At 39.0% G+C, this 12995-nt stretch overlaps 1 protein-coding gene and 1 non-coding gene across 3 annotated transcripts; one reads left to right on the forward strand and one right to left on the reverse strand.

Moving 5' to 3' along the window:
• Positions 1 to 2632: 2632 nt before the first annotated feature.
• LOC139210392 (U5 spliceosomal RNA) lies at positions 2633 to 2748 on the forward strand. Its single transcript, XR_011585250.1, has one exon. It is a non-coding gene; the product is annotated as a U5 spliceosomal RNA (small nuclear RNA).
• Positions 2749 to 5183: 2435 nt separating this feature from the next.
• Positions 5184 to 11093, reverse strand: stac3 (SH3 and cysteine rich domain 3). Of its 2 annotated transcripts, none has more exons than XM_070839210.1 (13): positions 10842 to 11093; positions 9864 to 9904; positions 9239 to 9317; positions 8522 to 8675; positions 8304 to 8401; positions 8095 to 8155; positions 7851 to 7948; positions 7576 to 7645; positions 7172 to 7221; positions 6964 to 7046; positions 6723 to 6774; positions 6429 to 6566; positions 5184 to 6263 (listed from the first exon to the last, which is right to left on the reverse strand). In XM_070839210.1, exons 2-13 carry the CDS (start codon positions 9869 to 9871, stop codon positions 6156 to 6158), a joined length of 999 nt encoding a protein of 332 aa, XP_070695311.1. In that variant the 5' UTR covers positions 9872 to 9904; positions 10842 to 11093; the 3' UTR covers positions 5184 to 6155. The 2 variants fall into 2 exon arrangements, with proteins under 2 accessions (XP_070695311.1, XP_070695312.1); XM_070839211.1 differs by having other exon boundaries at positions 10769 to 10851.
• Between the last annotated feature and the right edge of the window lie 1902 nt (positions 11094 to 12995).

Raw genomic sequence — 12995 nt, forward strand, 5'->3', positions numbered from 1 at the left:
TAACATTTTAAAAACATACTCACTGTACATACAAAGTGTGGCTTGTGTACTGACTATAAATACAAGGTGCGTATAATTATATAATTATTAGTGTCTATTAGTGATGTTGTTAGCTAGCTAACTAGCTAATCTCTGTACTGATTCGGAGGTAAATGTTGCTGTTTTGAAGTGATTATTACAGACTTTAGCGCTAACATGGTGAAATACTTTTGTTCTGAGCCAGTTAACTGATGCTACTTTTGCTTTCTTATTCTTTTCAGTAGATAAGGAAAATGATAACGTTACAGTATGAGAGACAGAAACGTATTCACTCGTTGCCATTCAGTGGGATAATCTGTGATAAACATGGGACAATATTGAGGTTGTCGGTGTAGTTTTTCCTCTCTGGGAGACATTGGGCGCTAAAATAATCACTTGACATGCTGAAATCTAATGTTGTTAGCTAGCTGCAGGCACTTTGTTAGCATCCCTCTCCTGTGGGATGCTAACAACTGGTGTTCAGAGTCTTACCTTGGATGTGTTATAAGAATAGTATAATAAAAAGAATGATAATAAGTTAATAACTATTATAATAACTCAATCTATTGGAAATTACAGGTCATAGACTGGACTTGAACATTACATGGTGAAGTTTTGTGATAAATAACTCTCACTGTGGATGGCTGCTAGTCTGAAAAGCAATAATTAACCCTGCGTAACATTCATAAAGCAAATTATTATTTTTGCTGTATATGTCTTGTGAGACAGCTGTATTAAGGGTGCACAGGTTTAGGTTGTGCACAGGAGACAGTGGTTGAGTTACACTGCTAGAGGAAGACCTAACAAACTGCACCACCTCCAGGCCTAGTGTGCTAGGGAAGGACAGTTTCAGTGTTTAATGGAAATGCAGGGGTGGAGGAAGAATTCAGATAAGATTTTACTTAGCAATAAGTAACAATACAACACTGTGAAAATACTCCAGTATAAGTGAAATGCAATGGAAATTTTCTCCTGTTTTTCCAATGTTCTTTCTTTTTGCCATTACTGCACAGGTGGGGTGAGAGTGTTCAAAAAAAAAATTGAATAGGTTGAACAATGATAAACATAAAGCCAGCCAGCCAGTCAGGAACAAAGAAACGCTGCAGCTACAGAATTGGATGTATGTTTATCATTGTTCAACCTGTTCAATAAGCCGCAAAACTAATCTGCTATCAATGTCTGGAAAATCAGTTTTTTGCTCAGCATAAGAGCACAAGATGAAAAAAAATGTCCATTATACAAAAGTGAGAACGGTGTGCCCTGTGTCCAGGCCCTCTTCTTCCTGTGACCCTTGCCCCTACATATACAGCCATGTGCATCTAATTACCGCCACCCAGTGTCCAAAATAATAATGCAGCAAGTATTAAAAGGAAAATATTGTAACATGCCAACCATAAACATAAATGGCTCCTACATTAAAGTCATGCATTCAAATCCTTTCGTAAAACTGTATGAGTATTATCATTAAAATGTACTGACAGTAGCAAAAGTAAAGATACTCCTTCTGTAGAGAAATGGTTCCTGTCACTGGTTTACAATCATATATGATATTTTTGGATCAATAATAATACAGTGTTGCATTAATATGTACGTCGCATTCTGCTGTTGTACAATGTTTAAGTTTGAGCTCATTGTAACTGCATTTGTTTGTAAGTAAATACAATAGAATAGTTCCTTTATTAATCCTTCACAGGAAATTGCTATGTTACGGCAGCAATACAGACAGACACCCCACAAGACAACAAACAGCCACCAGAAGACAACCAACACTTAAGGCACAAAAACAGTAGTAAAAAAGGGGAAAATATAGAATATGCACAATCTAAAATAGAATAATATAACATAAGACTAGTATACAATATCAAAAAATAAAAAAAATATCTTGTGCAAATACCAGATTTCAAGTACTCAAGAACAAAAACTGGCTTGGGGAGAAAAGAGGAGGAAAAAAGAGGAGGAGAAATATATATATATATACAATAGAACATACTATGTACAGCATATAAACACTAATGCATATGGACACTATTGCTACATTAAAGACTAGAAGAACACGTAAAAAACTGTTGCTGTAAACATGTTGATAAAACATGTTGCTATAAAGTACCTCCACCACTTTACGTGACAGATAAATACCGGGTCCTCTCACATTACTGATGCCTTTACACTGCCACCTCGCCTGAAACTCAATCTCTAGTCCTCTCTGCGCATGCGTACGAGTAGATACGTAAAAACAAACGAACAGCAACACCACTCAGTTTATGGTTAAAACATTTCACACCCTTGAGTGTATCGAAGAGCCATGCGATCGTTTGGAAAAAGTAAGAAATGTGTTTTTTTCAATTTTAGAGACGATTTTTCAAAAAATGGAGGCGTGTTTATTTTCGCCATGTTCCCACAATGCATCGCGCAGTTACGACAGTTAAAAGTTAAACTGTTTGCGTTTATCTCTCTCACATGTCGTTTCAGTGCGGCTATTTGATTTGTTCATTGTAGATGGTTTGTGTTTCTAAATTCTAACAAACTCCATTAATGGTACTTTTACACAGTGAAACGTAAGTGAGGATCGTGTGGCGGAGAATGGCTTCGGCCTCTCTACCTCTGTAGGGTCAGTACACTCTTGTTTCTCTTCAGATCGTATAAATCTTTCGCCTTTTACTAAAGATTTCCGTGGAGAGGAACAACAAGAGTTTCAACTAATTTTTTGATGCCCTGCTTCACTGCGGGGCTTCCTTTCTCTGTTCAATATCAAATCATTCAAATGAATTTACTCTTTGATCAATACTGTCATACTTCTTTAACATGGCATTATTCTTAAATGTGTTGAGCATGTATTCAGAACAGAAGTACATTATACTTAAGTGAATAACTTTATACTTATTAACGTCTTATGAGACACTTTCACACTGTAGTGATTCATTCTTCATACATTTATATAAGGTGAATTCTCGCTTGCAGACACTCAAACTTTCAGTTTCAGTGACACGTTTGCATCTCTCTTTTTTAATTACCTTGAACTATCCTGCTTCAGTCTTCAATAACAAATAATCAAGTATTTAAAACGTTATTTAAGAACTAACTGCATCATCTCATTTCCGGGGCAGCAGAAACCTGCACTAGCTGAGGACTTAGTTTTGTGAATCGCCAAGATTAAAAAAAAAAAAAAAAAAGGTGCTTTAATAGGCCTTTTTCACAGCAGATAGTTTGTTGCAGGAAAAGCACATTAAGAAGCCTTTCCTGTAAGTGAGTGTGTATGATAACAAACCCTGGGAGTGGTTCTCCTAAACTGAATACAGCCGTCGTTAATGTTATTGATCACGCCTGTGCATATCAAAATGTCTGCCCTGAAAAAAAGGTCCTAAAGTAACTTCAGAAGAATTAGACATGTGAAACACGGAGGCAGCTGCACTTCGTCAGGACGCCTTTGAGGGGCGGTAATACACCAGTGGAGCAAAATCTGCAGGAACACTCAGGAGGAAGAATAGAGGAAAAGAAGAAGAAGAAGCAAAACGGAGGAAAGAAAAACAAAATGTCGAACTCAGTTTAAATACCAGAACATTGAGTCTCTGGCAGAAAGACAGAAGTCACTTTTCATTGTGTTCACAGATTCAATGTGAACATCACTCACAGTCGCACCGCCGCCTTTCGTCCAGTGCAGCAGCAGGCGATAGAGGAGGAGCGCTCACACGGCTGATACACAGGGATCAGAGGAAGAGCTTGTGTGTGTGTCCACCCGGCTGAGAAAGGTCCGTGTGATAAATATGAATGTTTAGATATATGAAAATATGAATAACTGCTGGTTATTGTTGCAGACAATAAGATAGACAATTGCAGACAATTTAGATCAGTCAAGGATGCAGGTGAGACTGTAAAGTTTGAAGGCTGTGACGATGCTGCTGCCAGTGATCTGCAACAAGTGGGTGACACACTACCAGCAAAGGAGGTATTATTTTACCTCCTGTGATGATGATGTGACCAACATATGCAAGAGAGTTGTGAGCAGAGGCAAGGATTCAGGACATGCAACCACCAGTACTGTGCACAACCATATGCATCCACAGCACTGTGAGTGGGAGGAGGCCACAATCAACCCCTTCTCTTTCTGCCTTACTACCCTTTGCACCACGTGTTTGCCCGAATCCCCAATCTGAAGCACTTGATCAACCAAAATAACTGATGAATGAGACAATAACTGAAAGTGTAGGCAAAATGATTTGCATGGATCTTTTGCCATGTTCATTTGTGGAGAAGGCTTCTCTAAACTTATGAATGTGGTGGCATCTCACACTTACACACTTCCTGCAGGGATTCACCTCAGCAATAAAATTGTACCACAGCTTTACCAAAGAGTAAAAGCTAAAGTAAAAATAGTAAGAAATTAGGATGTGAGTGATCAGTCAGAGACCAGCCAGCTAGTCGGCTTGCTGCCGTCACCTCGAGGTACACTGTCAACATGAGTTTGAAACGCCCATGAACAGCTGCATTAAAGCCACGCTGGACCCCAGATTCAAGATCATGCCCATGGCCCTGCTCACCAAGCTGGGTTTTGAAAGGTTGAAAGCTGCTGTGGCAGTGGAGGTTGAGGAGTTGTTGGAGCAGGAAAGTGAGCCATCAGCAAGTGACACTGGCTCTTCATCAGTCAGGTGTGGTGCTAGAATCAGACGACACCAGCAGCCAACAAGGTGGCGAACGTGTCTATGTGAAGTGTCTCTAGAATATGAAGAGAAAATGATCTTCTACATGCTCCCCAAAGTATTTTAATTGACCCTGAGGGCACTGAAGTCTCACCACCGTCTCACCACACCGTGTAGCCTCTTATATTTTAATTTGTACATTTTGATAGTTGTTTTGCAATAAAATAGAGAAGATTTTGCATTACACTTCTTTCCTCCCAGCGGTGATAACATCACTCCAATTTCAACCTCGATTTGAAACTGGATTGCAGCTGCCAGTCTCAACATGAACACAGGAACTTGAACTTAATGTGAAGTTTAACTCCAGTTTTGATCGTGAATAATTAAACAACAACAGTACTAAGTGGTGCTGTACTGTAAATATTGCTCAGTGCATTAAACCCCGTCAAGTCAGGCCCCTGTGCATCTCTGTGTGTCTCCCTTTTTGTTATAAATACAATGATGCCTTTTTAAAGAACGTTTCACACACAGTTTAAGTGCACTTCAGGTTTAATATCTGAAACATTTATACTGAAAGCCGTGGGTCATTTTTATCAGCAGCAATTAGTGCAAACATTTTCACATAGCTTTTCTTCAGCTTGTCAGGGCCGCATGATATGAAGTAAAAGCCCAATCTAGGATATTTTCTTTGCACTGTGTACTTCCTTTGTTAATATAAAGCTATGTTCCTATTAAAATGGCTTTGAAACCTATATTTACATATCTCTAAGGGACCCAGAGAGCCTTGCAGCCTTGCAATGTTAGTCATTAGATGTTTTATTAGACAGTGATCATTACAGATATATTAATATCAAGATTCATGTTTTTAACAATATAGTCCAGTAAAAATATCCGAAAGTTTAATGTGTGCTTCCTTATGTTTGCATTTTGATTTACTATCAGTTTCCCATTTGCCACCTATTATTACCATTTATCTGGCATTCAGAGGCTTTGTTGTGGATACACTTTAACTCTGCTGTGAGATGTAACAGGAGCTCCCATTGTCCACTTATTTCAAAACTGTGTCGTCACAGCGATTCAGAAACATGTTGGTGTTCGTGTGAATCTTTTATCAAGCCTTTGTTAATTGTCTGCCTTCATATCAATTGACGAACTGATTTATGACCTTATGCAAAGCTCTCAAGGTTTTCTCTAACTCTCCTCAAAGCTAGCTATAATCAGCAGGTAGTAACTTAAAGCATCTGACTATTTGTATTACCGTGCTATTCACAGCAAAGCCAGAACATCACCCAGTTGTTTCTTACCAACTTATTTATGTACGTATGATTGAAATAGTTCCTCAGACATTCAAATCATTAATGTCCATAATCTTTTCTCATGCTTCACCTTGTGTAAAACACATCACAGCTAAAGTTTCTCTGCTGTGACTGACATGATGAATGAATTTAGTTTTTTTCCCACTCAGTGCCTTCTTGCAGGCTTTTTCATTGCTGGTCGTGGTTTTTATGTCACAGTGAGCTCCTCCAGCAGATCAGCAGGGAAGTAGCCCAGCTTGCGTCCAGTGCTGACCTTCAAGTAACCGCCTTTCTCATCTCCTTTCTTCACCACAATCTGAAACGCAGAGTGACATCAGCACAACTATCAGTGTCAACACGATGCATTCTCACTAAGGCCTCTACAGAGTGATTGAAACACCACCAATCCTTAATATACTGAGGGTACAACCGTGCAAAACCTGATGTGAGAGATGACATTCACACACATTAGTGTAGTTACCTGATCTTTCTTCAGTGTGATTTGTCCCATCTCTCTATTCCCAACAAAGGAGCGTGTCACTTTGAAAGCTCTTTCTGCTGCGCGCACTTTTATGAGGTAGTTGGTGGGAAAGTAGCCGGTCTTCTCCCCCATCTTTCCCTGAAAAAAAGAGTGTGAACAGACTGAGTTCATTCCTCACAGAAACTTTAGAGAACGAGAACAGAAAAGGACACAACTGACACAGGTTTCCTGCAAACAAACATATAAGAATCAACAAAAGCTAAATGATTTAACACATTATGAAGTTAAACTCACCCTCCACCACTCTTCATTGGAGTCATCCAGCACTGTGATCCGATCACCAGGGCTATCACACAAACACATGCACGGGTCAACCTCCATAATCACTGCCTTTTTTCAACTTTTCTGAATCAAACAATGCAGTGCTCACTTAGTATAACATAAGGTAGGTTTAACTGAATAAATAAACAAATACATGCTTTATACTGTATGTAATTAGTGCATGTAGGTAATTATTTGTGTCTTTCAAACATACTGGAAGTCGAGGTCGTCTTTCTCTATGGCCTTGAAGCGGTAGAGAGCCATGTAATAGTGGGAATGGGAGAATGTGCCCTTACTCTGTTGACAAAACAGCACAGACGCTACTGAATGTGACAGCTGATGCATAAAATGCAGTATTATAGCAGGTGCAACGGGGCAGTTGCAGACTGTGTGCAAAGGTATTTCTTGAACTTTTTTCTTACCTTGTCATCTGCTTTGTCTCCTCCCTTGTCCTTCTTATCATCAGGCTTCCCTGTGTGGACATCAGACATCAGAGTCATCACTGAGTTTCTTACCTTTGATGAAGGATTTAAATCCAGTACCTTGAAAAATGGAACTAAAAACAAATCATCTCATGTTATCATCACTACTCCGGTATGTAGAATCTCTGCTGCTTTTGTGACTTTTTTATGTCTTTTCTTTTCATTCAGTGTTTGTCATTTCATTGATTTTTCAATGTCGTTTTCTGAAGTGTTTTAATTTTGGTTAATTCCATGTTGGGTATAGAAATATGCACAAATTCTTATTTTTAGGACGACAACTAGTTTAGTAAATATAGTATATATACCACAGAGAACATCTAAGCATCATAAGGATTCCTTTGTACCTTCTCCTCCCTCCTCATTCTCTTTGGGCTGTTGGTTCTCCTCTTCTTCTTCCTCCATCATCATCATCATCTAGTGGAAAAACTTTGTTAAATCAAATCTGTATGCAAATTTCATATTTCATGTCCTTGCAAAACATTGTGCTTGCTTTAATGTTGTGACGTCAGGATTCATGCTTGAACAGTTTCCTCTACAGGTATTCAGGCAGAATTTAATGAATGAGTGAAAGACGTCTTTCAGGCTTTACAGCTTGATTAAAAGTGCAATGTAGGCTCACATTTTTCTTGTCATTTTCATTCTTTTTGCGCTCCTTGTTCGCCATGATGACACCGACCCGCAGGGTATCAAAGACTGGGTCGTTCCGGTTTGGGTTGTCTGGGTAAGGACGCAGTAGTTTGCCAGATAATTCAATTATACATTTTCACAAATAGGCTGCATTCTTTCAGAGACAATAAATTGATAGATAAAAAGGTTAAGAAACCTAGATGCAAACAGGACATATCATCACTCAGGGGACTCACTGGGATCTGGTTGGTCGCTGCCGTACAGGGGGGAGCTGTAGGCCCTTCTGAAGCCAGGTGGCTACAGGAAACAAATAGAGAATATCATGCCTCAGTTTCTCCGACCATTTTAGTTCTGAATATCTGTCTCACGAGTGGGGATCTGTATACACTTCAGTGGCCTAATGTACTGTATTGTTGTTTATTGTTGCAGAAAGAAGAGGACTCACAATTTTGCCAAAGCACCTCTGGAACTCGACGTAGGACTGACATGAATGGTGGATGTTGGTCTTGCAGTTTTTACACCTCAGAGCAAACTTGTTGTTCACTGAAAAACAAACAAAGGAGCAGCAGTTGGGTCAGTCACAAACCAAGATTGAAAGATAACATAATGTTGCTGACGTTTGTGCATGTTTTCTTGACATCTCGCATCGTTTCCGACACATACGGACTATCATGCGAGCGCAGACGTCACAGAACTTGGGTTTCTTGCAGTAGTGGTCCTTGAACTTGTGGGGTTTGTCGTTGACTCGGACAACAGGCGGTGGAGGTTCCGGTTCCTTCTCCTCCACCTCTACCTCCTCCTCATATATGAAATAGACCTGGACATATAAAGGGCAGATCTCAGTCTTTTAAGAACCACAATACGTGGGCAACGTGCAGGGAAGCACTGCCTGCAGGGGGTAAAGAACTTTATAACGTGGACTACAGTCATATGAATGACTGAATGTTTATAAAGCACTGTTAGAATCTTAAACTGCTGGCCTAAATTGCCTACATTTCATCATGGTCATTAAAAACAGATAGTATTTAAGTACCAATTTGTATGACATCTTTTTGAATCTAATTTTCATCATTTGATGTTGATGTTTGACAAGATTTGCGTTTAGTTGTTCTGATCCATCTTCTGTTTTTTTAGCATCTAAAGAGTCACTTTATTAAAACCTGCAGTGATCACAGATCATCCAGCACTGTTACTTTATCCCACTGACGATAAAAGACAGAAACGCTAAAGTCAAGGCACATATTTTTCCAATTGACGCTGCCATGTGTTCCTGTCCTAGCTGGTGGCTATTTTAAACAGCCCAGGAATGGCACTGCTAACAGTGGGGGGTGGGGGGTGGGGGTGGGGGTGGGGGGGGGTTGACATGGTCCTGTCACTCACAGTTTCTCCGTCCTCTTTCACTACGTTTTCAGGAGCTGGGGGGTTGTCATGAATATCCACAGAGTTTTTGTCATCCTCCCTGACGCACACACACACACACAAAGAAAAGACAAAGTCAGTAAGATCAAATCACACAGCTATCACTTTCATGCAAAAAGTTTGTCTCTTGAAACTTTTATTTTCAAAGTTGACCTCGTGTTTTCCAGTGGGTGAGCATGTAACACTTAAACAGGACAGGTGAACGTAAACATTGAGGGTTATGAGGTTGAAACAGGATAAACTCATGGAGTGGCCTGATGTAGCTGACATGCTTTGTGCTGATATCAAATTGCCATTCCACCTCAAAATAGTTGAGTGTTGATTATTTATTCTGGGAGACTGCTATGACACGTTTTCTCTGATGAACATGAGCTGCTTTATCATAATTGAATATAGACATGGATGGAAACTACATTGGTTAGGAGGCTTTTGTTGCATGTCAGTCTGCTCTGTTGCAGCATTTAGCTCGCTAGAATTTGAATGGAGGCTTGAGGAGAAGGTGAAGAGGGTGCAGGCAGGGAATGCAGGGCAAGCAACATATTGGTATTGCAGAGGTAATTGAACTGATTTCAATAAATATACTTACTGGTCCATGGTGTTTAGTGGATAATATCAATGCTGCCCCACCTACAAAGATACACACATAGATATATGTATTTTAATTAGTTTTACCTGAAGTCAATAATTATGATGTGAAGGAATGCGAATTATATGCAAATTATATTATCAGGATACATTTCGAGGGTTTCATCTCATGTTGTGTCTCTTAAACCTCAAATATCAAATACAGTGTTTAAAAAAGAACCACAATCCATATGAGCATATTTCTAAGTTTTCCTAACAACAGACCTGATTGAATTAGATGATATTTAGATATTTGTCATGTATGTATGTTGGGCTTCAAAAAACATCCTGTCAGAATGTATTTACTAGGTTTTGGCTCAGTGCTTTAGCATCATTTATCTTCTATGAGAGGACAAGGACTAAAAAAAAACATACACAGCAGAATTACATTCGGATATTTGTGATGTGGAAACGACATGAGCACAACCACATGTTTAAGATGTGGCAACACAAACAAAAGTACAGGATATATTCTTGTGTCTGTATGAACACTTAACAAAAAAAGTTACATGTAGCTACTCGTGCGCACACACACACACACACACACACACACACACACACACACAAATACTTTAGGAGTGCACTTGACCCAAACTATTCTAGGGTTGTGAAATTCAATCTCATCACAGCTAAATTTGGGCCAGTCAGGAAGAGAAGAGCAAAATTTTAGACGGTGTAACCGCAATAAAAATCAGTCTTTTAATTGGTAAAAACATTTTCAATATGTCAGTTATTCAGCCAGTATTTTATAGCTTTATGTGGCTGCGTAACGGAAATTAAATTTGGTGAACTGACATGGTTTCCTCATGCAGACATTATGTTTTGTTGTGGAATAACTCAAAGCTTCAAACTTAAACTGGAACGTACCTCTTGTCAAAAATCACGCAGATCAGAGGAGAGACAACAAAATCCAGCATGTGAGTGAAATCTCTGAACTCACCTGCTGCCGATGACTGGAGCGTTGTACGGCCAGTGGATCTGAGTCTAACAAACCAGCCGACCAGCCTGCTTCCTCACTTCAGGCCCTCAGGATTCTGGGTCAACACTCGCACAGTCTGGGCCCTCTCTTTACCCCCTCTATTGTCTCTTTAGGTGAGTTCCAAAGTGCCCGGTTGTGAGCGTATGTCTGTATTTGTGAACTTATCTATGATTTTGTGTGTGTATTTGTATGTGTGTTTGTGTGCGTGCTAGGCTCAACACACACGTCAAGCTGACTGTTTGCAACAGCTGGGCACCTCAGACTTGGTGACGATGACGAGGGGAAATCAGATACTTTCCCTCCCTCTGTCTTCGTTACACACACATATACACATCTCTTCCCCCCTGTCCCACTTGTTCACAGACAGCGGAAGCACACACACACACACACAGTCACACTGTCCTTGTCCGTTTGTCCCTTGGATACTAAGAAAAGTGCACAAACCTGTGTGTCACCTTTTTATTAAACATTTTATCTGATAATTCATGTTCATGCTGCACTAAATGTATGTATATTAATTATTATGGTTGTGCTTCATTGTAAGCAGGTCTACAGCTACATTTCAGAGGTCTTCAGTATTGTAGCTGGTTATTTAGTGGGTGTTAACATCTGCTGCTGAGTTTACATATAATTACTCACTCATTAGACTTGTATTAAATCTGCTTGTGGTATTTTTTAGACTAAAAATCTTAAAATGTAATTTAATGAAACCGCATTTACGCCATCATGTATAGAGATATGGCGAAGACATAATGAAAAGGTGAATAAAAACAGGCAGGTGGTATGTTTCTTCTTTTAAGGGGAGAAATAAATTTGAACCCAGTTTTACACAATGGATTCATGATTTACTGTTCTTCATTAAATTAGAGAGGATAAAGTTTTCTTTGAGGGGTTCCACTAACAACACACATGCCATGTCTTAAAGTGCCTCAATATTATGAATCTTAATTTCCTACAACTATAACCACGATTTCTTCGTATCTGTTAGATTTATGTATATATAGTTTCTCCATTACAATTTTACTATTTTTTGTTCACTTTTTTAAAAAATCTTTTGTAACCAACTTCACTGGTATGTCAGTATTGACATTATTTGTTTTTTTTTTCTATTTCTGAAAAAAAAAACAACTATTAAATAAGGAAAAAAAGAAAGAAAAGGTAAATGAGTAAATCAAATATGAAATGTTTTAATTGTCTTTTTGGTGACAGAAGGAGAGTTTTTACAGTCTTTTGTAATTTCTCTAAAACTCTTAAACACTAATTGTTGCAGACCTGGCATTAGATATGTATAGATTCACACTCGTGTTACTCTAATAGGAGGAGTCGCTGTGGGTAGATGACAGAATAGTTGACCAAAGTCACAGTGACCCTGATGGTGGTTTTAGGAGGTGGATCACAAAGGCACTAAAATCATTTTTTCTTTTTCACATTACTAGCTTGACTGTGCGCTGCAAATGTTCACTTACTAAACTAATGGTGCTCCTGAGAATTGAAGGTTTGACCTGGTGGTGGTGCTAGAGCTGTATCATCATCAGGTCAACAAAACCAGCTGCAGGCCTCCACTGACCACCTCTTTTCCTCGTTTTCTGTCCATTGTGTATGTATTTGTTAGCAATGGTAATTTGGTTATTTAATAAGACACACATATGGTTGGGAATTTGCACCATGTAAGCTCAGCATAAATTGAATTAATGAAGGCTACATTTTAGTTTATGTAATAATTGAGGTGTCACTTTAACACCCTAGTCTTTTTTGTTTGCTGTTTTTTAATGATGCATACAGTATTACCGAGCAAATTTGTAATTAATCTAGTTACCACCACAGTAATACAGTAAACCGGGACCTTTAAGCCCCAGAACAGTTGCCCGCTTTACTACATTGTCTAATTCAGTCAGACAGAGTCTCTGATGTGTGTTTATACAAGAACCAAACACATACAAACAAGGCAATTACTTTAGTGCTGTAACAGACATTTCTATCTATAAAACATTAAGATAGGCAGGTAAGAATCATCTGGGGCTAACGAGGACTGAAAGGGAGAAGCAGTATAGGATATAAATAATAAATAGATACATCTCATGTATTATATAAGTGGTAATGTGTCAGACTTAATGC

The sequence above is a fragment of the Pempheris klunzingeri genome, chromosome 11 (assembly GCF_042242105.1).
Source record: "Pempheris klunzingeri isolate RE-2024b chromosome 11, fPemKlu1.hap1, whole genome shotgun sequence".
Lineage (NCBI taxonomy): Eukaryota > Metazoa > Chordata > Actinopteri > Acropomatiformes > Pempheridae > Pempheris > Pempheris klunzingeri.